This window comes from Neomonachus schauinslandi, chromosome 7, assembly GCF_002201575.2.
Source record: "Neomonachus schauinslandi chromosome 7, ASM220157v2, whole genome shotgun sequence".
Lineage (NCBI taxonomy): Eukaryota > Metazoa > Chordata > Mammalia > Carnivora > Phocidae > Neomonachus > Neomonachus schauinslandi.
This window is the reverse complement of record NC_058409.1, coordinates 27,429,994-27,455,857: the sequence shown is the minus strand read 5'-3', so window position 1 is coordinate 27,455,857 and position 25,864 is coordinate 27,429,994. Positions and strand designations below refer to the sequence as shown.

The window sequence follows — 25,864 nt, the reverse complement described above, 5'->3', positions numbered from 1 at the left end:
GCTAATCTTTTCGGCCAAGCCGTTGTGGAGTCAGCTTCATAGCACAGCTGGGTTGAGACTTTTCTAATCAAAAATAATACCTCTCCTAAGGTTATTCTGTCTCCCCAGGAATCATTTTAATGGAAGTAGCTTCAGCAGTGCTAAGCAAAATTAGAAGCTTCCGTTTTCCTTGACAGTTATGGAAAATTTGCACATTCTATAAAGGGAGAGACTCATAAGGCCACCAGGGGCAGGAGGCGCTGATTCAGCTCACCCAGCATCACAGAGCCACTGAAAAGCCAGCCCCTCCTTCCCGTGAATTTGGGGGGGGGGCGGCCACTGGGGCTGGGGGAGAAGCTCCTGCGGGCCCTGCCCACACATGGTCCACCCCGCCCAGCAATGCTGCATCACCCTGTTGTTGAACAACTTGTTGAACAAACACATGATCTGCCCTCTCACGGAATCCTCCAAACTGTGGAATGACACCTACCACCAGAAAACTAAGGCTCAGAGAGACACTAGACTGGCCCAAATCCCAGAGCCAAGGAGGGGATTTGAACCCAGATCTGCATGACTCCTATCCTCCACCTTTTGACCTGCAATTCCCAAGAGTGGGATCCCCACTCCCACAGTGGAGCCTCTGCTCTAAAGTGGAGGGGGATCTCTTGAAAAATTGGGTCACTTTCCTGTGGCACCAAATTCTAAAGAAGAGCATACTGAATTCAGATGTGGTTATCATTGAGAACCTGACGGCTTTAGGTAACTGATCTCTAAATACGCAGACTGTGTTTGCCCCCTGGGTAAAGTAGGCTTCTATTCCAAAGTACACTCATTTGTTTGACAACCATTATGGAGGAGCTACGCCAAGCCGAGTTCTGTGTTTGCCCTGGGGTCACAGAGATGAGTAAGACAATCCTCCTCTCCCTGTGGAATTCATAGACAAGTGGGGGATTCAGAAAAAAGTAGCATCAATTGTTATACCACATGATCATCATCAAAGGGTACTTGGGCAGCACAGTGAGGAAGAAGCACTGAACTCTGCCTGGCAGAGTCAGGGAAGGCTTCATGGAGGAGGTGGCTATGGAGGGTCTTGGAGAATGACTAGGAGGGTATTCTAGCCTGTGCAAGGTATAAAGGGGAAGAGGATTTTTGAAGAACTGCCAGTAAGGAAGAGTTTGGGGAAACAAGGGAAGATTACATAAAACAATCCAGGAGGATCCAGATTCTGAAGGGTGTTAGGGTCCTGATAAGGTGTTACAGTCTCTGCTAAGACCTTTTTAAAAGAAAGATCTGCCTTTGGAGAGTGTGCTGGGGCAACTGTGTGAAGGATGGACTGGAAGGGGTGGGGGGTTTTATCATGAGTAAAAACAGCTCCTCACAGCTCCTCCCCTCACGGAACTTGCCGACTGGTTGGGAAGACAGACGCTAATCAAAAAAATCATAGGAACGAAGGCATGTTTATAAATTGAGATGCTCTGAAAGAAGGGAACTTGAGAGACAGGCAGCTTCCAAGAGAGCTGAACACGGTCTGTTGGGTGGCTAGGACAGGGAGCCACGTGAGAAAGGACAGGACCCTGAGGAGTGGCAGTGGGCTGGAGAAGGGACACTGGGGAGTCTGGAGTGGAGACGTGGTATCTGACTGAATGTGGGGGTTGAGAGGGAAGGAGGATGTTTTCGGGGTTTTGACATTGGGAAGGCCCTAGAAGGATCTGGGGGAGACAGTCTGGAGGAGCATATTATGGGAAGAAAGCCAAGGTCCCTGGTGATTCAGGAGAGAAATGGGGGCTTTAACCTTCTGCAGGACCCATACGCAGCAGAGCTAAAGGCAAACACGCAGATCCAGGTGCACACTCAGTGTCTTGGGTGAAGTCCTTGTCCTAAGGGATGGAGGACCTGGAGGGCTTGAGAAGGAAGGCCCCATGCTCAGCACCAGAGGCCAAGCCGACACTTGCTAAAGGAACAACATAGGCTCTTCAGCTAAAAATGCCACATTATGCTTTGCAAACAAAAGATTCTGAAATTTCCCTGGCCCATGGAAGAGAAAAAAGGGAGAGAGATGAGCCATATAAGCCCCAAGATATCTCTAAGGGAATGACGAGCCAGAGGGGCCTCCAGAGAGCCAGGGGCCATACCGCCAAGAAGGATCTGGCTGCAGAGGAGGTCCTGCTAGGGCAGCAGAGGCTGGATCCTATTGCCTGCCTGAGTAAAACTCACTATAACCAAGGGCTAGGTAAGAGGAACCAAGGAAACGTCACAGTGTGGCGTCACAGGACTGCGGCTGACTACCATGTTCTTTGGGCAGAGCATGCTAAATGTGTCTTTTGGTGGGAACCGGGAATGGAACCGGCCTCCTGGGCTTCAGAAGGGACTGATTCTCCCGGGATTCTGGGTCAGTGTTGAAATCTGGGCATCTCTGATACAGAAGTGTTATGTCATATTTTACCGTATTTTGAAAGTTATAATCTCGCCTTTCATCTTTTAAATGCAAGCTGGGTATAAGGATTTGGGGGAATGAGGGAGCTTATTACGGCCACTGTCACATGGAGACAGTAGTAAGAAGGTCCTCAGATGTGGCAGACCAGGCAGCCGTGGTCACTGAAGGGGTCCAGCAAAGGCTGAGAGAGGCTGGGCATCTGGAAATGACCATTATGGGTCAGAAAAGGAGTTTGAGTCTATTATAAGTTCTCATCTTTGCATAATTCTCCAGGAAGTGATAAAAATATAGATCTTTTCCTGGACTAGTTCAGAAGAATGATTACGCCTGTTATAGCAGGCATTCTACTATCATATAATATTTATTTATGCCCTCGCCTCATGTTTATTCATGACGTGAAATTTTAAAAGCCTGGTACCTTTAAGCTTCTGAAACAGGCTGAGAGCCCACAAATGCATGAGGGAAAGGCTTGATGGTACACAGAAAATGTGCTCTCTTCGATGATGTCTTCCCAGCACATTTTCAGACCCTGCCCCACGTCCTCCATCTTGTTCTCAGACTAATCATCACCACCTCAACGGGGAGAAAGCCCTCCCTTTTTATCACTAACATTCGATTCTAGAAATGGGGTCAAACTCTCCTTCCTCAAAGTGACAGAGTGACAGGAGACCGGGTTGTCCAGGGTTAGCTCTAGAGATGCTATCAGAAGTATAGTTCTTGGGCAGGTCTGAAGCCAGCCGGCCAAGACCAAGTCACCTCATGCCTCAGTTTCCCAGCATTCAATCCTTCATTGACCAAAAATGTTGACTGAGTCCCTACTATGAGCCAGGCACTGTCTGTTACCAATGACAGAGCAGTGCGCGCGTCAGCAGACCCTGCCCTCGTGGAGGTCACACTCCTCTGTGAACAGGGAAAGAGGGACACACACACACACAAAAAGACAGTTTAAAGAATTAAACAAAAAGACAAAGAAGATCATTTAGGATTAAGTGCTGAGGGCTAGGAAAGAAAGAAAAATGCTGAGCGGAAGAGTAACTAGGGCAGCCTCCCCTATCTGAGCTGGTGACAATCGAGTTTACAGCCAGTGAGTGAGGAGGAGGAGGAGGGGAGGCCAGGTGGAGACAAGGGGGAAGGGCCTTCCAGGCTGAGGGAACAGCAGAGATCATGGCAGCCAGGGAGCCAGCGGGGATCCGTGAACGGGGTAGGTGTGGGGGATCGGGAGTCCAGAAGGGGCCTTGAGGCCTCCCAGGGGACAGAAAAGATCGTCAACCCTGGGAAAGCCGCTCAAGAGGAGGGGCAGGATCTGATTGCTCTTTTCAAAGGGTTGTACTTAGAGTTGATTGTAGGCCAGGAGACACTTTCAGCCTGACGCTGGAGCCTCCTGGAGTTAAGAAAGAAAGAAAAAACTAACACCACTAACATTGATCACATATTTGTTACGTGCCAAGCAGTATTTTACACACTTCCCAAGCATTCAGTTAACTCCTTGAATCCTCACAACAACCCTGTGAAGGAGAGATTGCAGTTTTCCCATTTTACAGCTAGAAAAACAGAGGCCCGGAGAGGCTGGGGTGTGGCCAGAAGCCCACACGCAAAGCCAGGTTTGCCTGACTGAGAAACTGTGCTCTGAGGGCCTCACCAACTCATCAGACAGAGTTCACTGAGCGCTTTCAGCAGTGCCACGCTGCATACCAGGGTCTGGAGTTTCAAGGGTGAAGAAAACACAGCTCTGCCCTCGAGGAGCAAGCAGGCTCCCAGGCGTCCCTGTAGGAATAAATCTGGGCTGCAGAGGCTTTGTGCACCCTCGTTCCTTGACACTGATTCTGGGGCGAGCCTCCTCTCCTTCTGGACACTCTGAATCCAACTCCTCATTTAGGACCGGGGATAAGCCAAGAGGTCACTCAGGGGACACAAGCTGGCAAGGCACGAGGGCTGAGGCTCAGACTTCCTTAGGCACTTGCCTCTCTGCGCTGACCTTCGAGCCTGGCCCAGCTGCTCTGGGTCTGCGGGTCCAGGCGTTAGAGAACCCCAGGGCTCTGGCGGGGGTCTCTGTACATCCCATGCACCGTCCTCCATCATCCCAGCCCGGACGGCAGGTAGGCATTGCATCTACCTCAAGAGGCTCTAGCACAGCACCAGCTTTTGTCTCCCGAACCCGAGAAACAGCCTTTCGGGGAGCTAGCCTCCCGTTTAATTTTAGCCTGCTATGTGCAGCCTGGGGTAGGTAACTGAACCGAACTGTTTTGGGGGGAAGTGGGGAGGCAGAATTCCCACACCAGGCGGAGGGCATCATGGCATTCTGAAGCAGCAGCAATTTTCCTAACAATTGCCCCCAAACCCTCGCCGTGTTGATCAGTTTGTTCTCTGAGACCCATACACAACGGCCCCTTGAGGCAACGTGTTATTAAAGCCCCATTATCCAGGCGAGACAGGCCTGGGAGAGAGCTGATTCCGAGGCCCCTGCCTTCTGCCTGACAAGTCAATCCCAACCTTCCCCTCACACACACACCCGCACAGTGGGAGCAGCATGAATCACCGCCCTCTTCAGCCTCACTCACAGGAGCTCTCCCTCCATTCCTTCACTAGGAGCACTGCTTTGGCTAGGGTGGCCTATGGACTCAACTTTCCAGTCCCTTCCACGACAAGCCAAGAGTCAAATGTCACGAGACAGCCCAGGCTGGAGAAGTCAGAAAGAGGATTTGCATGAAATCAAGGGTTTGTGATGATCTTTGCAGGTAGGAAGGAAGATAGGCTTGTTGGAGAGGGCAGCGGCCTATGAATGATTAGCTCCATTCAGCCCCGAGTGGCGGCCCCGGAGGGGCCGATGGGGCTGTGTGTGATCCTGGGTGAGGCCGGGCCGGCAGAGCACACTTGCCTACTCCAGCCTTGTAGCGTCCTGTCGCCCTGCGGGGTTTGCTTTAGCCTGGGACCTCCACAAGGGCAGAAGCAAGGTCTGGGCACCAGCGAATGGGCACCTGGTACACTGCTTGGCACATAGAGTTCAGTGGATATTAGGCAAATAAATGAATGAAAATACTAGCTACCATTTATAGGGTTTGCGTTATATCCTGTACCTAAGTTGCTCATTTAATCTTGACAGCAATGTCCCTAGTGAGGCACCTCTATCCCCTCTCATAGGTGAGTGAACGGAGACTCAAAGAGGTTTGGTAACATGCCCAGATGTAAATAGCCAGTACGTGGTGGAGCTGGGATTTGAACCAAGGCATGCACCTTTGTTCTTCTCACTCCTCCAGCTATGTCTGTGAAGTTTCCCACGATGGACACAGTTGAAGGAACCGGGGACTAAGTCTGTAGGTAGCCAGAGTGGTTAGGAGGAGGATGCAGAGCCCATGACCACTATCCCTTTGAGTAAAGAACCTCACATTTAGCCTTGAGACCAACTGGTTGACAGTAGAGGCTTTTGGTGAGACAAGTAGCTTCATGGTGATTATCAGCTAAGCCAGTTCCAAGATACTTTCTTCCTGAAAGACAGCCCCCAACCTCCACAGTGACTGGCCTTCTGTCCCATGCCCCGGGTCCCATAGCTCCTAAAAAGCGTGGGTGATGATTAATACATGATTCAGGGAGCATCGTGACCTCACAAAACATTGAGGCCTGCTCCAGTGCCCAAGCTCTTGGCTTCAGTAATGTACCATTTGGCTCCTTTCCAAGGCCAGTCTTCTCTCTAAGAATATATTATGGTAGGTTTCCAAGGTCAAAGTAACACAGCCTTTTCCCACTCAGGGCAGTGAGGACAAGTTTCCTTTATTTCCTGCCACATATTAAACCAGAAGATGCCATAGCATGGCACTTCAAGTTAATTATGGAGCCCTAGTCACCATAAAAAGCATCAAGTTTTCATAGAACTTTCTTTCCCCCCTTTTTCTTCCTGCTAGGATGTCTGTCATCTTTCATATTGATTTCTAAGATCTCTTTATATAAGAAACACACTCAGTGTTTGTCATGTGTACTGCAGATACAAATCCTTTTCTTAATCTCTTGCCTTACATTGTTAGTTATTATGTCTTTGTTGTATACGAGTAAAGTTTTATGTGCTCAAATCCCTCCATCTTTCCCTTTCTAGCTTCTGAAACCTCGCCCAGCCCAATATTATATAAATAGCAATATTTTATTCTAACTTTTTATTGTGTCATTTTTAAACACTGAACTCTTCAATTCCACTCAGAATTGAGTTATATAGGTGGAACTATGGATAAAATATGATATACTGCCTACCATTTAGCCCAGCTAACTGTACATAACTCAGCCCATGAGGTCCCTTCTGAGAAACAATGACAACAAAATTAGTCTATTCAGTTAGTCCAGATCGTGTCAAGAGGGGTAAATATAAATGAAATACCCAACCAATGGTGGATCTAGCCATTGTGGATTATTTAAGCCGATGGACCCGGCTTTACTTTAAAGGAGGTCTTTGCTGCGACAACCCATTTTGCCCCATAATAAGAGGACACAGGGCTGTAGATAGTCCAGAAAGAGCTTACAAGAGATTATTAAAAATGCATACTTTGACTAAGACCCCTTCCTGCCCAGTCAGGTTCATGTGTTACTGCCCTGGAGGGGGTCACTTTCACTCTGGAAATCCAAGTGAGTCTGGGCCTCTTGGTAATTAGATACTCCTATAGGTCAGAGCCAAATTTGGGTCCAGAGGCTAATCCTTGATTTTTAGAATAGAAATGAAACAGGTGTAAAGATAGTCTAGAAGCCAGATAACAAACCTAAAGGATCAGCATTCCACAAGGGGCTGAGGGGGAGAGGATCTGATGGAGGAGGAGCTAAGCCATGAATTTAGGGATCTGTAAATACTTTTTTAAGATTTTATTTATTTATATGAAAGAGAGAGACACAGCAAGAGAGGAAACACAAGCAGGGGGAGTGGGAGAGGGAGAAGCAGGCTTCCCGCAGAGCAGGGAGCCCAATGTGGGGCTCGATCCCAGGACCCTGGGATCATGACCTGAGCCGAAGGCAGACGCTTTATGACTGAGCCACCCAGGCGCCCCTGTAAATATTCTTTTACTACAACACACACTGCTTAGTGGGTTAGCTCTGCCTCCTTTAGATTATTCTATTACACAGAATGCCGAAGTGAAGGCACCAAGGATAAGTCAGAGCTTAGTGGCAAAATTCAGAGCAAGAAGTAAACGAGAAAAAAAAATACACTCTCAATGTAGGCCATTTTCCCTAATCAAAATTCAGGAGATTTTCTCTGAATGTTCTCTAATTGCTTGCTTCATTTGTGTCAGCCAAAGTTTTGTGGGGTTTTCTAAGGGAAGCAAGGGAAGATGAATTTCTGTAAGGCATCGCTCAGTTGCATATATTATCCATTTTGTAGGGTGTTCATGGTAAGTGCATCATCCGGGACCAGTGCCTGCCTGCCCAGTCCCTTGCTCGGATCATGTGTCCTCTGGTTTTCCGCTGACCCAGCTAGGAACAACTGTCAGATCACATCCTGCTGTCTCCTTCTAGTTTGGGATTGGGGGCTCATGCAGTGGTTCTGGAGTCTCTCTGCCACTGTTCCCTTCCACTAGGGTGATAACCAAAAGATTACTTCTTAATGGAAGGCAATACCTGCAGAGAATCATGGCCACTGGTTGAATGGCATCTTTTTCACACAAAAGGGATCCCGCCCAAGAAAGCAGTGTGTCCCCCTCTTTCTCAGAATAGCCTCAGGACCTGGGGCTCTAAAGTAATGCTGGATACCCAGTCGTTACTTTCAAACCCCCAAATAAATTCCTTCTTATTAAAACTAAAAGGAATTAAATATTCCAAACTCACAGTTTTCAGAGAAACTGGAAACAAATAATGACAACAAAACCCACTTCAATTTTCAGTTTTCAGACTCTGGGATGCATAGGGAATGAGTCAAACTGCTGGCCAGACACACACATACACATACACCCACACATACTCACACACAGGAGAGTCGAAAATCCATGCAAGTCAGAGTTGGATTTTTTAGCCAAAGTGACAAGTACTAGTATTTTTGTACATCATGTCAAATAAATACCAATCCTTAAGAAACACTGGTATTTTTTTGAGATCTAGCTAATCCTGGCCACTTGTGGGTGAGTGCTGAAAATCTGAAATGTTAAAGAGAAAAAAGAAAGTGTTTTCTCATAATGTACCCCAAATCTGGATGCATACCAAAATCACTGCATATAACTATTTAGAGATTATCGGATGCACAGGGGTGTTCTAAACCACCCAACCAAAACCCAGCTTTCTGATTGAATTCTCTGCTGTAAACCTGATGCGGGGTCCTAGCCACAAAGTACAGATGGTGAAACATGCATGGATCTTCATGTTAAAGCTAGGGTATCCTGGTAACTTCACAGTCTCTAAAGAGTCAAAAGAGCAGTGTCCTAAAAGCCAGGTTTTCCCCACAATGCCCTCCAAGCAGCACAGTATCTACCTTTAGGGAGCTGCAGGGCGAGGTGTGGACAGCTGCCTGCTGAATGTGAACAATACGGACACACCAAACTCACACTTCTCATAATTCAACTCTAGTTGAGAGGACATGAGATGTGTGACTGGCCTCACTACCGAGACCCAGGAGGTGGGGAAGCATTGTAGTTAGAAGTACATGCTTTGGGAGACCTCAGACATGCCTGGGTTTGCACCCCACTTTCCAGCCAGATGCCGCTAGAAAGGATAAAGCTCTGAGTGTCCATGTCTCCATCTGTAAATGGAGGTAATAAGTGAGCCCAACAGATGGTCATGAGGCTTAAGGAGCTGCCCGGTGACCAGTGAGGCTGTCTCCATCCGTGGACACCATTCTCCCCTCCCCCCACCCCACACGTGGGGCAGGATGGTCTGAGACCCTCAAGAGACTATTTTAGGAAGGGTGTGGTTGATAATGTACAAGAACAAACATTTGTCCTGTTGTTTATTTTTAAATGTTTAATAAATTATAACATAAAAGTGATACCACATCCAGGAGTCCCGATAAATGGACCGAAAGGAAAAGAAAGAGGATAATTTTTGGAAGTCTTCTTAGAAATCGGAACATGCCATTATTTCAGAAGACAGGCATCGCCGCCAGCCCAGCCCCACGTCACCACCAAAGTCTGGGTAATGGGAACTTTCATGTGAAAAGTGTCAGCAGAAGCAAACTGCCTGAAGGAACTGTCTTTCCTTATAGGGTTGAAGAAAGTTTTAAAACCTTATTTTGGTCCATCTTTGGCTTGTCTGAAGTGATCTCGGTGGTGCTGAAATACGATCACAAGTTCATCGAGAACATCGGCTACGTGCTCTATGGCGTTTATAACGTCACCATGGTGGTAGTGCTTCTCAATATGCTGATAGCCATGATCAACAACTCCTATCAGGAAATTGAGGTAAGACCAGTTAATTGAAATTGTTCTCTCTCCCTTGGTTTAATTTACATGGCTGCTCGAAGCAATGAGGGTAATGACATTAGCAGCTCATGTGTTATTACCTGTGAAGCCAGGGGGTGCCTGGGTGGCTCAGTGGGTTAAGCATCTGACTCTTAGCTCAGGTCATGATCTCAGGGTGGTGAGATAGAGCCCTTCGTCGGGCTCTGCACTGGGCATGGAGCCTGCTTGGGATTCTCTCTTCCCCTCTCCCTCTGCCCCTCCTCTCTCTCTCTTTCAAAAAAAAAAAAGTGAAGTCAGAACAGCGAACAACCAGCATGCTTACCACACTGCCCCCAGGAGCCCTTTCAGCCAACCGGACACATGGCAGAGTGGGCACCACATGCAAAGCGGCCCAACCAGGGCCAAGAGAATCAGGATGGTGAATCTTTCCTCTTTCACGTGTCCCCTCGAGACAGGATGCAGGTGGCCCATGGCCAATCGGAATGACTGCATCTTTCAGCCAACATTCCCTTTGCTTCTCACATGTTATTAAATACCTACTGTATGTAATCCCCATGCCTGGCACTGGTGACACAGAGGTGACTAAGACAGTCCCTGCCCTGTAAGCACTCAGTTCCTTGAGTAAAACAGATACATCAATGAACTCACTCCACTGCCCTGAGCCCCGCACACCCAGAGAAGTCCTACCAGGTACACGAGGTACAAAGCAGAGAAGCTTCTAGAGGTGAGGCCTGAAGGCCATTCGAAGAGTAATACAATTTTGCCAAATAGCTAAGGGAGTCCAGAGAATGTCCCAGGAGGCAGTTTTATCAAAATCTGAAAAGCACAAGCCATAAGCTATTGATCGCAGCCTTGCTTGGAAGAGCAAGAAATTAAGAACAAACTAAATGAGCATTGATAGGAATCTAGTGAAATAGATTATGATGCATTTAGTTAAAGAGACTATGATGCATCTGAACAGCAGAATATTGCTCGACTTTAGAAGGGAGAACAAAGACGTTCTCCATACACTGGGTGACAGACCTGCAAGTTATAGTGCTAAGTGAAGAAAATCAAGTTGAAGAACGGTGTTTATAGTGTGCTCTCCCTTGTGTAACAAAGGAAGAAAAGGGCATACACACTCACTTTTAATTGGATAAGCCTTTGAAAAGGAAGAAATCTCTGAAAGGGTCCACAAGGAACACACAGCAGGGCTACTTGTGGAGAGGCAGTGGGGGGCGTGGGGGCGGAATGCCTTTCTCTTTATGCCTTTTCATGCTTTATAAATCTTATTAGTGTTTTACTTATTATAAGGTAAAATAAATAAGTCAAGGATTAATAAAATGCACTAACGTATTTTGAATTGACTCAACAATCGCAATTCTAGGAATAGACCCAGGCAGAAGTATGATTTTACATAGGTGTTCACTAAAGGAAAAACATGCAAATAGCCCATCAACATCAGAGGGTTTCAATAAACTCTGACGGAGACTTTAGAACACTGCATACACAAACAGAAAAATGCTTGTGCTGATATCGCAAAATTTCTATGATACCGTTAAGTGGGGAAAAAATGCAAGTTGTGGAAAAACACAGATAGGAAAATCTTTACATAACACGAATGTGCATATACAGAAAGAAAAAGCAGAGAAAGGTAGAGAAAAGGTACCGCACCGTTGACCATTGATTGGTTGACCCGGGGCATCCTCTGGGGAAGGGAGTCAAAGGAGAGAGCTTTGGAAGGGGACTGTCACACCTTTGTACTCGGATCTTTTATAAGAAACGAGCACTCGTTTCGTGTATTTCTCACGGGGAAGAGATTAAAGACCTCCAGGTATTAGTTTGCTGCGCTGAGGTAACAAAACACCACGACTGGGTGGCTGAAACACAGAAAGGATTTCCCCACAGTTCTGGAGGCTGGACGTCCCAGATCAGGGTGCTGGCAGAGCTCGCTTCTCCTGACGCATCTCTCCTCGGCTGGCGGACCACTGCCTTCTCGTGGTGTCCTCGCACAACCTTTGCTCCCTGCAAGCTGGTCCCTGGCGTCTCTTCTGCTCTGTATGAGTTCACCCTTGATGTCAGCTCAGGGCCCACCCTAGCAACGTCATTTAACTGTACTTACCTCTTTGAAGGCCCTATTTCCAAATACAGTCACATTCTAAGGCACTGGGGGTTAGGGCTTCAACTTATGAATTTTAGGGACACATTTGGTATAACACACACCTTCCCCAAAATAGAGTATTCGAAACAGAAGGAACAACATGTGCCAAGGCAGGAGCGGTGAAATAATGCGGTATTCTTGGCCTGCAAGAGGGTAGACTGCACCAGGGAAAGAAGTAGGGGTGAGCCAGCATGCACCTTAGCCTGCCCCCGCTCTCCCCCTGCCCCCACAGGAAAATGCAGCACTCTGTCCATGGATGAGCGTATGTTTTAATGGTGTACATATTTGCTCAGTTATGTGGATGAGCTTTTGCTAACCAGCCCTCCCTGCCCTTCTGGGCCTCAGTTTCCCCAAATGTAAGAGAAACCAGATGGTGCCTGGATAACATGCAGGTCTCTGTACCACTCACCGAGGGTGCTGGGCCCCATCCTCGCAAGTGCTTCGTGCTTTGGTCCAAATGAATGTGGCACGGAAACCATGGGATTAGTGCGGAGAGATGCCCAATAGTTTGGGGCAGGACTGGGCACAGCCAGGACGTCACGTGGGCCTGTGATGTTGAGTTACCCCAGCACGGCATTGTGCCCGAGGTGGAGAGAGCCCACTGCAGCCCACACCTCCCCTCAGGGCTCTGGGCTTCTCCTCGGGTGAGAGCACGTGCCCCCTCCCACCTCCCCAGTGATGCATAAGCAAGGGCCCTGAGAAGCCGAACGAGGCCGCTAGATAGTGCCTGGTACCCCCAGTCACACTGAACTTCGATGAAGTACACATCTGTGAAATCTTGCACAAGAACACTTATTTATTCAGCCAACAGATCTTGAGCACCTACCCTCCAAATCCACGGACCCGCCTGCCTCTACACCTGCCACGCCCCCGCCTGCCCTCCTGCGGGGGCGGCGGCGGGGGGGAGCTTCTCCATCTGAGATGCTCTGCCCATGTGCCCTGGCTCCCTGCCCTCTCGCCTCCTCAGGAGCTGCCACCGCACGTCATCCCTGCTCCACCCCTATCTTCACCCTTCCTGTCAGCATATAAATGAGACTCTGGGTCTTTAAAAAAAAAAAAAGTAACTAAAAAAATCCTCCCTTGATCCCACTTTCCAACTCTTTCTTTCCTGCTCTTTCCTGCCAACTTTCTCAGAAAAGCTGTTTATACTTCTCACTGCCTCTTCTACTCATTAACTCCCACTCCTCTCCACTCTCACCCCACCCACACTTGACCTGGTAGAGAACTAGTCACCCTGTGGAGCTCAGCTCCCACACCAACCATCAGGCAGCCTCCTCAGCCCCGTGGGCCAGGTCAGGAGCTCTCCACCCAGGGGACCTGTAGCCCTTAGCACAACTCCAGGTGAAAGACTGGGTGATGAGCAGTTCACCATATTCATGTCATGGGCCAGACTGTGTGCTCCACAAGGGCACGGACAGTCAACCCCAGTGCCTACCCAGCCCAGGCCAGCCACATAGTAGGTACTCGATACATGTTTGCTGAATGACTACAGGTTGAACTCTAGGCACTGTGTTAAGTTATGGAGATGAAAAAAATGCTTACTGAGGGCCTACTAATGTCTGACATTAAATGAACTCATTTCATTCTCATCATATGACCTATGAGGTAGGCCTTCTTGTCGCCATTTTACAGATGAAGAAACTGAGGCCCAGAGCAGCTAAGCCACCTGCCATGGCTACACGGCTAGGGAGGAGGAGAGGCAGGACAGGAACCGAGGCAGGCTCCAGAGCCCATGCTGTCACGACTACACCACCCTTCCTCTCAGGTCACAGTGTCCCTGGAACACGTCCCTGTTGAGCAGCAGAGGATGGGTCCAAGTCCTGCCCTCACAAAGCTTCCAGGCTAAATGAGTCCAATATGATATCCCATAGACCAGGCCAGGTGCTGATGGGGCCTCAGCAAAAGCAAACAAAATGGCCAAGCCTGCGGGCAATAGCCTTGTATCACACAGTACCTCCCAGCAGCCTCAGCTCGGCCCCTGCTAGATTCACGGTCCCTGGAAATGTAGCTAGTGTCTGTGAGGACTGGAACCCACCCCCTGATGGAGCACATACCTCAGTGCCAATCTCAGGGCTACAGGAAGGAGGCAGCATCTTCTCCATTTCCCGATGAGCAGGCCCCAAGCCCTTGCTGAAGTCATGCAGCTACGAAGGGGTTGCGAGCCCAGGTCTGTCTGACTCCAAATCCCATGCCTCTTTGCTGCTCTCAAACTGCCCCACTAGGACAGAAGCTTAAAGAGCCTGCCAATTAAAAAAAAAAAAAAAACACACCTGCTACCTGTTAGGGGGCCTACTCAGCAGTCTGGCATTGACACCACGTCAGACATAAGAGATGTGGGGTTTAAATCTAGCACCGCTACGAGGGAAGAGAGCATGGCTGGACTAGCTCATGCTAACTACAGTCAGGTCTGTTTCTCTTAAATGACACGTGCACAATCTCTTTACATCCTCTGTGGCAGCACTCTGACCAATCAGAAATATGCTTTCTAATTAGAAATACGCAGTGATACAATACAATCTGGGAGCTGCTCACCACATGCATCTGTTAAGTACGTGAAATGTGACAGGTCCAAATTGAAATGTGCTGTAAGTATAAAAAATACACACCGATTTCAAAGACTCAATAGGAAAAAAAAATGTGACTTATCTCATTAAGAATTTTTATAATGACACGCTGAAATGATAACATTTTGGATCTCCTGGATTAAATAAAAGATATCACTGGGATTAATTTCACCTGTTCTGTGGGGCACCTGGCTGGCTCAGTCAGGACGGTGAGACTCTTGATCTCAGGGTTGTGAGTTTGAGCCTCACGTTGGGTGGAGACATTACTTAAAATAAATAAACAACACTTTAAAATAATGTAATCTTTGATGAATCACTACATTCTAGACCTGAAACCAATTTTACCCTATATGTTAGCTAACTAGAATTTAAATAAAAATTTGAAAAGAAAAGAAAAATGAGCCTGTTCCATTTTCCTTTTTATCCTGTGGCTACTAGGAAATTTAAATTTACTTCTGTGGTTCACGTTTGTGGCTCACGTGATATTTCTACTGGGCAGCAATGCTCTGGAGCATGAATACCCCGATGCCGTGGTGGTTTGTGAATCCCCAGAGCCCTCGGGGGCTGACAGGATTAAGTAGCAGTGAGAAAAGTTCTCTGGTTTGTGGCAAGTGGAGAAATGTTTGTGAAAATACCCAGCGGAGAGTCAGGGAGGAGGAACAGGCTGAGGTTTTCAACAACGAATCCTGAGGAGTTAGGTAGAGATCTTAGGGATGACTAATTTCATGCGGTTTTAGCACAAGCGAACTCCCCATGCTGGGCCTTCATAAAGAGGGAGAACATCCAAAGACCCTCAGTCAGTCCTGTTTAGAAGTCTGCCGTCAGAAGATGTAGCCTGCATCCCGCGCTATTCAATTGTGGCCTTTGATGGTGCGCTGTTTCCCTTGCCCCACAGGAGGATGCAGATGTGGAGTGGAAATTTGCCCGAGCCAAGCTCTGGCTGTCTTACTTTGATGAAGGAAGAACTCTTCCTGCTCCTTTCAATCTAGTGCCAAGTCCTAAATCATTTTATTATCTCATAATGAGAATCAAGATGTGCCTCATAAAACTCTGTAAATCCAAGGCCAAAAGCTGTGAAAATGACCTTGAAATGGGCATGCTGAATTCCAAATTCAGGGTAGGTGGCATGGGGTTTATGGGGCAAGAGAAGGCGGGGGATGGGGATGGGGAGGGGAACCGGGCGTGCTCGATTCAGACGGTGCCGCTGATACGAGGGAAGTCAGTGAGGGGCCCCCGCTTTTCAGAATCTGCGGGCACATCGGCAAAGCTGCAGCCCCAGCAGAGGCTGCCTGTGGTAGGTGCCCTTCTCCCCACAGTTCCTTGCAGAGGTGGCCTGCAGGCTGTGGGCTGAGCCATGCCCCCACCGAGGCAACCGCTTAGTGGCCCCCAAAGAGGAATGGCTCTTCCCAGAAGCTTTCTGGAGAATGATCTCCGGGAAGAAAGTTTCCCTGCCCATTACCTCCTCCTCCTGAAGATTCTCAAGGTTTAGTAGCATATGAAAATCTCTCAGGAGTCCTGGAAGAAAGACACCCCCTACTAACTTTAACTCAGTGCTTCCCAAAGCTGACCAAACTATATTCTATAACCTGTAGTCATCCTACAGAACTAAGGTCCCAAGAACAGTGTTCTAAGAAGCCTAGCAGCAGTGGGTATATATCAGCTTCATGAGGGTCCCCTTTTTAGGGACAGTCCCATATATGGGTGCTGTTCATAGATGGCTGTCATATGTTATATGAATGTGTGTGTGTGTGTGTAGTATTTATTATGGTTTTTTCCCCCCCCAGAAGACTCGCTACCAGGCTGGCATGAGGAATTCTGAAAACCTGACAGCAAATAACAGTTTCAGCAAGCCCACCCGATACCAGGTAACCACACCTTTCCCAGGTATGGGCAGAAGTGGACACTATCCAGACATGGATTTAGTAACAGGGCTGCATCAGCCCCCCAGCACACAGCTTCATTTCTTCCTTCATTCAACAAATACGCACTGAGTGACAACGATGTAGCAGGCACTGCACTACTCACTGGGGATGGAAACGGGTCCCTGTCATAGGGGTACCTCCAGGCCAGTGAGGGACGGAGACAAAGTACAAGTAACACACAAGTAAGTACATAACCTCAAATTGATAAAAGGAGAAAGAAGAAAACAACAGGGTGCAAAAATGGGGAGTAAGAGAGAGCCCCTGCTTAGGTGTGGTTATCAGGGGAGGCATCTTTAAGGACAGGACAGTTAGTTAAGACCTCAAAGAAGGAGGCAGCCCTGTGGGGCCTCCCAGGCTTGGGAAAGGCATCCACAAAAGCCAGAGGGGAGAACCTGGGCAGATCCAAAGCAGCTGGAGCTCAGCGGGCACGGGACAGTCATCCAGGTGCAAGGGAGTGAGATTTGGACTGGGGTGTGAGTAGGGGGATGGAGAAAAGCAGACAGATTCAATATACATTCTGGACACACAGGCAATGGGACACGATGCTTCTCTGCAGGGACAGGGTACCCAGCACGACTCGGTGGACATGGGTGTCCCCGCGGAGCACCTGACCTAAGACCGCCAGCTTGCCAAAGTCTGTTCTTGTACATAAACCTTAGAAGACTTTTTATGCTTACAGCCCTTTGTGCTGCTTTTGGAAATTAATGCCCCTGCTCTGTATCTCTCTGAATCAGCCCATGAGCCAGTGATAAATGGCAACTATGGGTTATTGATTATAAAAGCACAGGCCATTCATTTCCTGCCTTCCCCTTCTCAATGATCAGCAGTTCTATCCATGCTGATCAGTTCTTTTTTTTTTTTTTTAAAGATTTTATTTATTTGAGAGACAGACAGACAGATAGTGAGTGAGAGCACGAGCAGAGAGGAGAGGGAGAAGCAGGCTTCCCGAGGAGCAGGGAGCCCGACGTGGGGCTGGATCCCAGGACCCTGGGATCATGACCTGAGCCGAAGGCAGACCCTTAACGACTGAGCCACCCAGGCACCCCTATGCTGATCAGTTCTTATCAGAGGTAAACTTGAAGCCACCCTGAGCATGCGTGGGGTGGAGGCACGGTGCCCCTGGTGCCACCATCCCAGAGGGAGCAATGAGACTTAGCATCTTCCAGACGCAGGTCTCTAAATGTATCTCCACCCATATTTCAGAAGCCAGCTATGCAGGTAGGAGGATTTAAGTGCGCAATTAAGAAACATTTCATCCCTCAAAGTACTTAGAGTTTGATGAGATGACACAGGCTAAAAACTGGAAACGGGCAAATCTTGTATTTAATTGTGTGCAGAACTGGGCCCGACCAGTTTGATCTGCTTTGAGTTATGTTACAGCACAAATCCTTCGGTCAGTGGAAGGATTTTTATTTCTCAGCTTGTCAGAGAAAAATATAGATTATCTGTGTCACAAAAGAGATAGAAAGCCCTCAGGGGTTAGGGTCAAATCTCTGATGGGTTTCGAGAAGAATCAGCTGCCGAGATAAAGGAAGACTGATGATGTGGTGAATGTCCTCTACCCAGAACGAATCCTTTAGGAGCAAGACTGTGTTCAAAAGCAGCCTGGAGGTGATTCTGTTTCTGTCTTCCCTCATCACTGGCTCAGTCCCTGTGGCCATCAACATCCCCAAAAGCTTCCTGCTGTGATTACAGAGATTGGGTGGTACTGGGCTTCAGGCTGCTAATGACCTTGGGCAGCCTGCTCACCCTGTATTTTGTGAATCCACCAAGAAAAGCCTCCAGATATTTATTCAAACAGTTGTCACAGAAAAGAAGAAAGGAAACCCCGGGGCCAGTAAGCATCAGAGGGATAGGGTTGAGAGGGAGCAAAGAACTGGAGAGCCCTTTGCATTTGCCCACGTGCCCTGTGCTTAGCCCTGCAAGGTGAAGTCTGCGCACCTTCCTGAGCCATCATCTGCTCAGACAGCAGTAAAGCAATAGACGGCAGGAAGGACAGTGGGGTGCAGGCTAGACACTAGCCCAGATGTAATCTCACCCAAGGCCAGTGAGAGAGGCAGTAGCTTTAACCCCATTAAACAGAAGAGAAAACTGAGGCTCAGGGGTGAAGGCCCACAGCTGGTTGAACTATCTATCTGACTCACAAGGGTACCCCTCTTTTACTACATCACACTTCCTAGGCACCCAAGCCTTGCTGAGAACCTGTCCTGCCTGCCTGAGAACTGTCTGAGCCTGTGGAGCATGAGGGGAGGGGGCAAGGTATAGGAGGAGCTTCTGGAATGAAGGACTGGGGCAAGGGTCTGGCAAAGCCTCTTCTGTTTTCTTGGGCCCACTGGTGGCCTTCCAAGTTGCACTACTTTCTTCCCAAAGCACCTTCCAAATGTGCAGAGATCAGAAGGAGCCTGGCACACTTCCTCTTTCTTAGGCTCCTGGCTGCACCCAGAGCCGTCACCTCCCCGAGGACATGTGGCAGAACCACAGGCCCTCACACTGTCAGGGCTCTGAGAAATTCTGTAGCATTCCCAGTAAGACAAAAGCCCCGTCGTTCATGGAGTTTTTAAGCTCGTTGCCTCTGTGTCTCTTCAGTAGATCAAACTTAGTGCTTGAGATGTTTATTTGAAGCTTGTCAATCCTTCGACTTCTGAGGGTTCTCTGGTGTAAGGGAAGGCCATTCCCTCAGACCAGAGGCTCTCTGTGCTTTGCTTTAACTTAGGCTTCCAGGGGTCTGAAGGCTACTTTTCACAAAACCGGTCCTTTACTTTTGTAATGTTTTTTTGTTTTGTTTTGTTTTTCCAATCTGGGCTCATATGAAACTAAACAATGAAACAAAACCAAGATACTGGTGAGGGGGTCAGAGTACGCCTCCCGTCAGAACCACTCTGTGACCTCTTCCAAAATCCAGGGTGCCTATCTGCTGGGGCGCGTGCAGACTCATCTACTCCCACTCTGACAGCTGCATTTCCTTCTCGAGCAAAGCAAACCAGCCGCATCCCAAATGCACCACAGAGTCCAGGCATGGTCGGTTCTTCACATGAGCCCCAGTGTTTGTGGTGCAATCCTTTCCCCAAACCCAGTGGGGAGTCCTCCTTTTCATGCTCTAGGTGGCCTTTTCTGAAGAGACCAAAGCAAACAGAATAGACAACTCGCCAATGCTGATTCCTTCTATTTCTGGTGTCTGATAAACCCTAGTTTAACAAATGGCATGTCTGGGATCCATTCTGTCCCCTTTCTTCCAAGTGTCCCTCGATTTCTGTTTTCCTGGGTGGCAACACTGTTTCCCTCTAGATTCTTTGTTGACCATCTTCAGCGTCCCATCTGTGTCCTCTTTGTTTACATCTTGAGCTACTCTGGCTGCACAGAGAGATGCCTCTCTTCCATAGAAAGTCTTTCTATGTCCTCCCAGCACCAGCAGCAGCCCTGGGAATGTGGGCAGGGAGAATTGTGAGACTCCTTCCCTGGATCTCAGTGTCATGCCCATTCAGATCCCTTGTGCCTCTCATCCTCATCCCCTTCCAGTGTTAGTTCTTTGGCCTGAGTTATGTCACCAGCTACACTCATCTCCAGCACCTGCTAAGGGCAGGAGGACAAGGTCGGAGGAATCGACACCAATGGGGACACATTCACTTGGGGACAGTTTATTATCTTCTTGAAGTGAAAGAACTCTATGAAAGATAGCAAGGAGACATCTCAAACCCATCACAAAGGACCATTCTTTTACCCCAAACACAGTGAAGGAGGGGAGACTTTTGGTGTCCATCTTTTCTGAAAACAGATATCCCCTCTAGCATCTGTGTGAAAGAGAACTTTGGGTAGTTCTAACCACTTCCACATTTCTGGGGACAAGACTGGCATCTTCTCTGACATACCCCAGGTTGTCTAACACGTACGCACTACAGGGGGAACCCAGCGCCCATCAGGACACAAAGTCTCTAAGCAGATGCTAGGCGGTCACACTGCTCTCCTTTAAGGCATCTGTCACTCCTGGGAGTGAAGTGGGGGTGGGAGGAAGGGTAAAGCGTCCCTGCTTGTCTGCAGTGCTCATGAGATTCTGCTTCCATATTAAACCTCAGTAATCCTGACACATGATGAGGGGCTTAATTTCAGACGTTTGTTTCTCTCCCCTTGGAGCCACAGATGTGCAAGCCTTAGCTCAGACAAGGCATGCCAGCCCTCAAGAAGGGTCCATGAGCACTCATGAAGATGACATACCGGTGGCCCTCTTCCCCAAGGGTAACAGTTTTTTTTTTTTTACTGAAATATCCCAAGGGGTAACAACTGAACAAAGCCATCCATCCTCCGAAATCTAACTGAGGCTTCCTCCTGCATAGAAAACCTTTTTAAAGGACAAGTAGGTAGCTGCGGTTTCCTGCATCTCATCCCCTAAAGCATCTTGCACATAACCTTTTCCTGAAGGTTGGAAGAAGCCCCAGCTTTGGTTTCCATTTTTAGTACATCTCAGATCTGCCACTTCCAGGCTGTGTGACCTTGAAGTCACCTCGCTCTTTGAGCATTGGTGTCCTCATCTATGAATGGAGACAACTTTCCCAAGCTCACCAGGTTTCTGGGAGGATTCAGTGAGGTTATTCTGTCAAGGAGGCTAAAGGGACTCCTGGTCTGCTGGAAATACTCAATATGTGTGTTTCTTTGTTTCTTTTTCACCCTTTCTCCCCTCCTCCCAGAGGCCCATCCACACGGAAGGGGGCTTGTGAGTGGGGTCTCACCTATTCAAAACAAATGGAGTTTGGGGGGCACACTGTGTATTAATAACAAACACACAGGGGAATCTTTTAAAGTAACGGGCTGAGTTGTGTTGCACTACCAACACAGGGAGAGACCGCGATCACTGCCACACCTGTAGAAGGTCTCGACTCGGCACCGTCGTGGAAAATTGAACTCTCCACTTTCCACCTCCAGCTTATACTTTTATCCCACACATATAAAGGTTCTTCAACTGATGAATCCAGAAACTAAGGAACCCTTAATTCTTGAGGTTTTCCTTAAAACGGCAACACACTTTAACTAGATCCCCTTGACTGGCTTCAGCCTGAAAATTTGCAGAATACTTCTGAATTCTATATTCAGGAAGAATTTCAGATACCTGGGTGTCTGGGTTTTGGGGTTTTGCGCTTTTTTCCCTGAGAACTGGCTCGGGACAACGTTGGTTTTGTGTGGGTTTTGCAGTTCAAAGTGAAAAGAGCATTACTGAGTCCCGTGAAAGGCATCTATTCATACAACTTGGGTAACCTGCCTTAGGGACTAGGGAGAATGTCAAGAAGAAATCTAGCAGTCAGTTTAACCACTAACATGGCAAGACCCAGGCCTCTCTGACAGAGGGCAGCACGAAGACAACTTGCTCACTCATGGTTCGGCCGAAATAAGATCACAACTCAAAGCACAGAGCCGAGGAGACCAGCAGCCCGAGGGCTGAGGGGGGCAGCAGCGGCCTAGAGGTGACGCAGGGCTCACCCCAGACAGCCTTTGCCAGGTTCCATTAGAGTCCTGGAGTCACACAGCCTGGAGACACCAGGCTGAGGTCTTCGCCATCAAAGGCACTGAGAGAACCTGCAGCTGATGACAAGAATGTGCTAAATCGGGGCGCCTGGGTGGCTCAGATGGTTTAAGCGTCTGCCTTTGGCTCAGGTCGTGATCCTGGAGTCCCGGGATCGAGTCCCGCATCAGGCTCCCTGCTCGGCGGGGAGTCTGCTTCTCCTCCCTCTGACCCTCCTCCCTCTCCTGCTCTCTGTCTCTCGTTCTCTCTCTCTCTCAAATAAATAAATAAAATCTTTAAAAAAAAAAAAAAAAGAATGTGCTAAATCCTTCTCTTTGCCACCCAGCCATCCACTCCCCTTGGCTTACAAAAAGCTTTTCCTGAGCCCACATAGTTGGAGAGAACTCAGTAACCTGCCTGACCACACACGGCACGGCCAGGGACAGAATTCAGGTCCCTCCCGTCTAGAAAATGCTGCCTCGGTCCCCTGAGTCCCCGGCTGTGAGCAGGTGACAGGAAGGGATGAGCAAGGAGCAGGGAATCCCTCCCTCTCTGCCAGTTGCTCAGCTCTTGCAAGATTCAGAAGTCTCAGCTATCCGAGTATTGCTAAATCCTGTGACTGCCCAGGAATCCACCAACGACCAGCTGGCAAAACCCAAAGTTCACCTCCTGCCGTCTTTCTCACACTTGGCTCTATTCTTGGTGTCTCTGAAGTGTTTACTCCTACCTCCTCATTTGCTTAAAGAACCCATATCTGCATAATACACGGAAGCTACAGGCCAACCCCTTCCCCTCCAGCACGACCCGCAGGACGGCGTCAGGCATGCGGGCTCTCAGGGAGTGGGGTGCTGGCAAAACCTCCCGAGGCCCGGCTCTATCTGTTTCCGCCCCTGGCAGGAATTTTCCAAGGTACAGTGGACTTGTCCAGCCTGGTCCTGACATGGTGCTAAGCCCTGAGGAGAGGACATGACTGGCTAAGGTCACAAAGAAGGTCAGGTGGAGTCGGGCATAGGACCTCCCAGTAGCACTAAGTGATGCTCTGTGCTCTCCCTGGCTTGGCCTCCCACCCTTGAGTGTCCTGCTTTCACGTCCCCGGGTCAGGGTCATCCTAGGCAAGAGGTTAAACAGACACAGGCCCACGTTCCCCCAACAGGCGAGGCACCCTGAGAAGAGAGGCACCGAGCATGGGGGCTCTCCCAGCCGCCGACCGGGCTCTCTGTGGGGGGGAGGGGGGCACACATATACCATGCGGGCTGCTTCTGTCCTTGGCCAGGCTTGTCTGACCCCTTCCTTGTGCTCCCATTTCAGAAAATCATGAAGCGGCTCATAAAAAGATACGTCCTGAAGGCCCAGGTGGATAGAGAAAGTGACGAAGTCAACGAAGGTAAGTGATGGGTTCTTTTCCTGCAGGTCGGCAGTGGGGCAAGGTCTCACCCAGCTAAAATCGAGGTGGTGTGGACAGGACTGCGTTCCTGTCTGGAGGCCCCGGGGGCGCTCGCTTTCCTTGCTGGCTCAGGTGTGGGCAGAAGGAGGTGCCATGTGGCTGTGGGGTGATGGCCTCTGTCCCCTCGCTGGCTGTGGGCTGGGGCTACCACAACCACCCCCCTCCGGCTGCCTACAGCCGCCTCATCCCAGAACCAGGCCCCCAGCCCCAAGCCTTTCTCCAGCGGCCACAATCCTTCCCGTTCTGTCCTCATGTCTCTCTGACCCCCTCATGCCTTCCTCTTCCGCTTGTAAAGACTCACGATTAGACTGGATAACCCAAAATCATCTCCCTATTCAAAGCTGGCTGATGAGCAACTTTAATTCCATTTGTGACCCTCGTTCCCTATTGCCATGTAAAGTGACCATACTCAGATGGGACACCAGGGATTAGGACCTCGTCATCTTTTTGGGGGCAGGGGGCTGGTAATAATCCTGCCTAGTGCAGCGATGGTTGCCTCGATTCCCCATCACGTCCCATGGGTGCAGGACAGCCTGGAATTCCTCATCCCAAGGGTGCACATATAGAGAGCCGTAAGCAGACGGGACACCTCTTTCAGATCCTGCCACCACCCTGTCTCACTTCCAGGCCCTGAGAACCTGACAGCCCACAGTGTTTCTCGGAGTATTCCCCCAGCTCAGAATTACGTGTTAAAAACGCCCATCCCGGACCGCACCCAGGCCTAAGGAATCGGCATCTGCGGGGTGGCCTGGCGGGCTGTACATTTTGGTAAAAGCCCCAGGTCATTCTGATGCACACTGAAGTTTGCAGGCTACATGATTTTCACTGCTTGGGTGATTTTCCAGTCCATAAGCAGTTACTCTTAAGTGAAAAGCAAATTACCTTACACCAGGTCATTAATCTTCATGAGACACACAGGACAAATATTTGCTACCTCGAAACAGCCTCCTCTATAAATGAAGGCACTCAGTGTCCCCCGCGCTCGGGCCACGGGCCTACTGGAAGAGCCCGGTCCCTTAGTGACCCTCTGTTTCCTTCTGGAGCCTCCAGCAGGCAGCCTGAAGATCCCCAGTGGCCAGACTCACTCCTGGGCTGACGCTGCCCAGGGGCTGAGCAGCAGCTGTTCAGACACCCCTGAGGCTGGGTCTGGAACGCACCACCAGGTGGCCTGCCAGCCAGCTCGAGCAGTGCGTCCTTGCGATCGACAGGAACATAACTGATTACCGACGGCGGGGTTGCCAGGTTTCATGCCACTAGAATTATACCATGCAACTGGGGCTCAGGAAAGCACCCCATGAAAAGGAAACAGGGGATGTATGCGTTTGTCAAAACTGGCCAACCTCTACCTTTAAGATCTCTGCATTTTCTGTCCCCAACACATACGGAGAAAAGAAATAGGAATAACGTGCTCCCGGGCACTGGACTCCCATTTGAGGCAAGTCCAATATCTATAATATCAGAAAAGAATGTTTTTGAGTCCTCTTTGTAGTTCATTAAAAGATTTACCCAGCCCAGGCCCAGGTGGATTTCGACCGATGTGGTTCACTATGGAAACCAGGGCAAGTCCCCGCACCCCCCCCCCCCGCGCCCCCCAGTGGCCCCTTGCTATGGAAGGAGGTGGCAGCTTCGGCGACAGAGCACGGTGTGCGTGGTCGGGGCAGACCCTGCTCCTGCCAGGCTACCGCGTGCATGGTGCGGAGCCCGTCCCTTCCCGCTTGGGAGCTTCTCCTCTGCAGATGACAACCACGGAACACAACAGGGAGCATCATGAGAATGATTGTTCCAGGTAATGACGGTGTTGCTAGGAGTCTTGAAATCTGCCTTTAATGGCTCCGAGGCCAATATTCTAACATGGTCTGAAACAGGCGCTGGGAAGGCACAGCCCTGCTCCTGACTCCCCCATCCATCTGAAACCCTTCACAAAGAGCTTGACCAGGAAGGGGAAGAGGAGGGTTTTAAATGGACAGATGTGTTGTTCAGTGGCAGGAGCTGGGTGGGACTTAGGTCAAAACACCACTCGTGTGCCCTCACCTCTACCCTTCGTGGGCCGGCCCAGCACCCTGACGCTGTGCTGGAAAGATGCGCGCCCCAAACGTATGTGGAATGAGCCCCTTCTGCCTGCTCACGCTCACCAAAAGCTCATCTGTCCTTGCAGGTGAACTGAAGGAAATCAAGCAAGATATCTCCAGCCTGCGCTATGAGCTTCTGGAAGAGAAATCTCAAGCTACCGGGGAGCTGGCAGACCTGATCCAACAGCTCAGTGAGAAATTTGGAAAGAACTTAAACAAAGATCACCTGAGGGTAAACAAGGGCAAAGACATTTAGCAGCCCTCCTCGGCATCTGTGACTTCTACCAGCATTCCCAGGCCAGGATGGATTTCCTAGCCACCAGGCCTGGCAGGGAAGGGTCCTGGGCCCACTCCTCTAGGACACTAAGGGGACCCACTGGCTCCATTCTGAGCAGACGTGCGTGCACCGTCGTGGCCTGCCTTGACCCAGAACTGTTGTGAATCTAGGCTGTTGGGTAAGAAAGGCCAG

The 25,864-nt window shown here is 49.4% G+C and overlaps 1 protein-coding gene across 1 annotated transcript in view; it reads left to right on the top strand.

Annotated features, from left to right (window-relative positions):
- TRPC7 (transient receptor potential cation channel subfamily C member 7) overlaps window positions 1-25,651 on the top strand; it is a 139,422-nt gene extending 113,771 nt beyond the window's left edge. The window contains exons 8-12 of the mRNA XM_021702093.1: window positions 9,573-9,768; window positions 15,368-15,589; window positions 16,257-16,337; window positions 23,191-23,266; window positions 25,482-25,651. Of these exons, the coding sequence (XP_021557768.1) occupies window positions 9,573-9,768; window positions 15,368-15,589; window positions 16,257-16,337; window positions 23,191-23,266; window positions 25,482-25,651 (745 nt within the window). The remainder of the gene's footprint in view (window positions 1-9,572; window positions 9,769-15,367; window positions 15,590-16,256; window positions 16,338-23,190; window positions 23,267-25,481) is intronic.
- The last annotated feature ends 213 nt before the right edge of the window (window positions 25,652-25,864 follow it).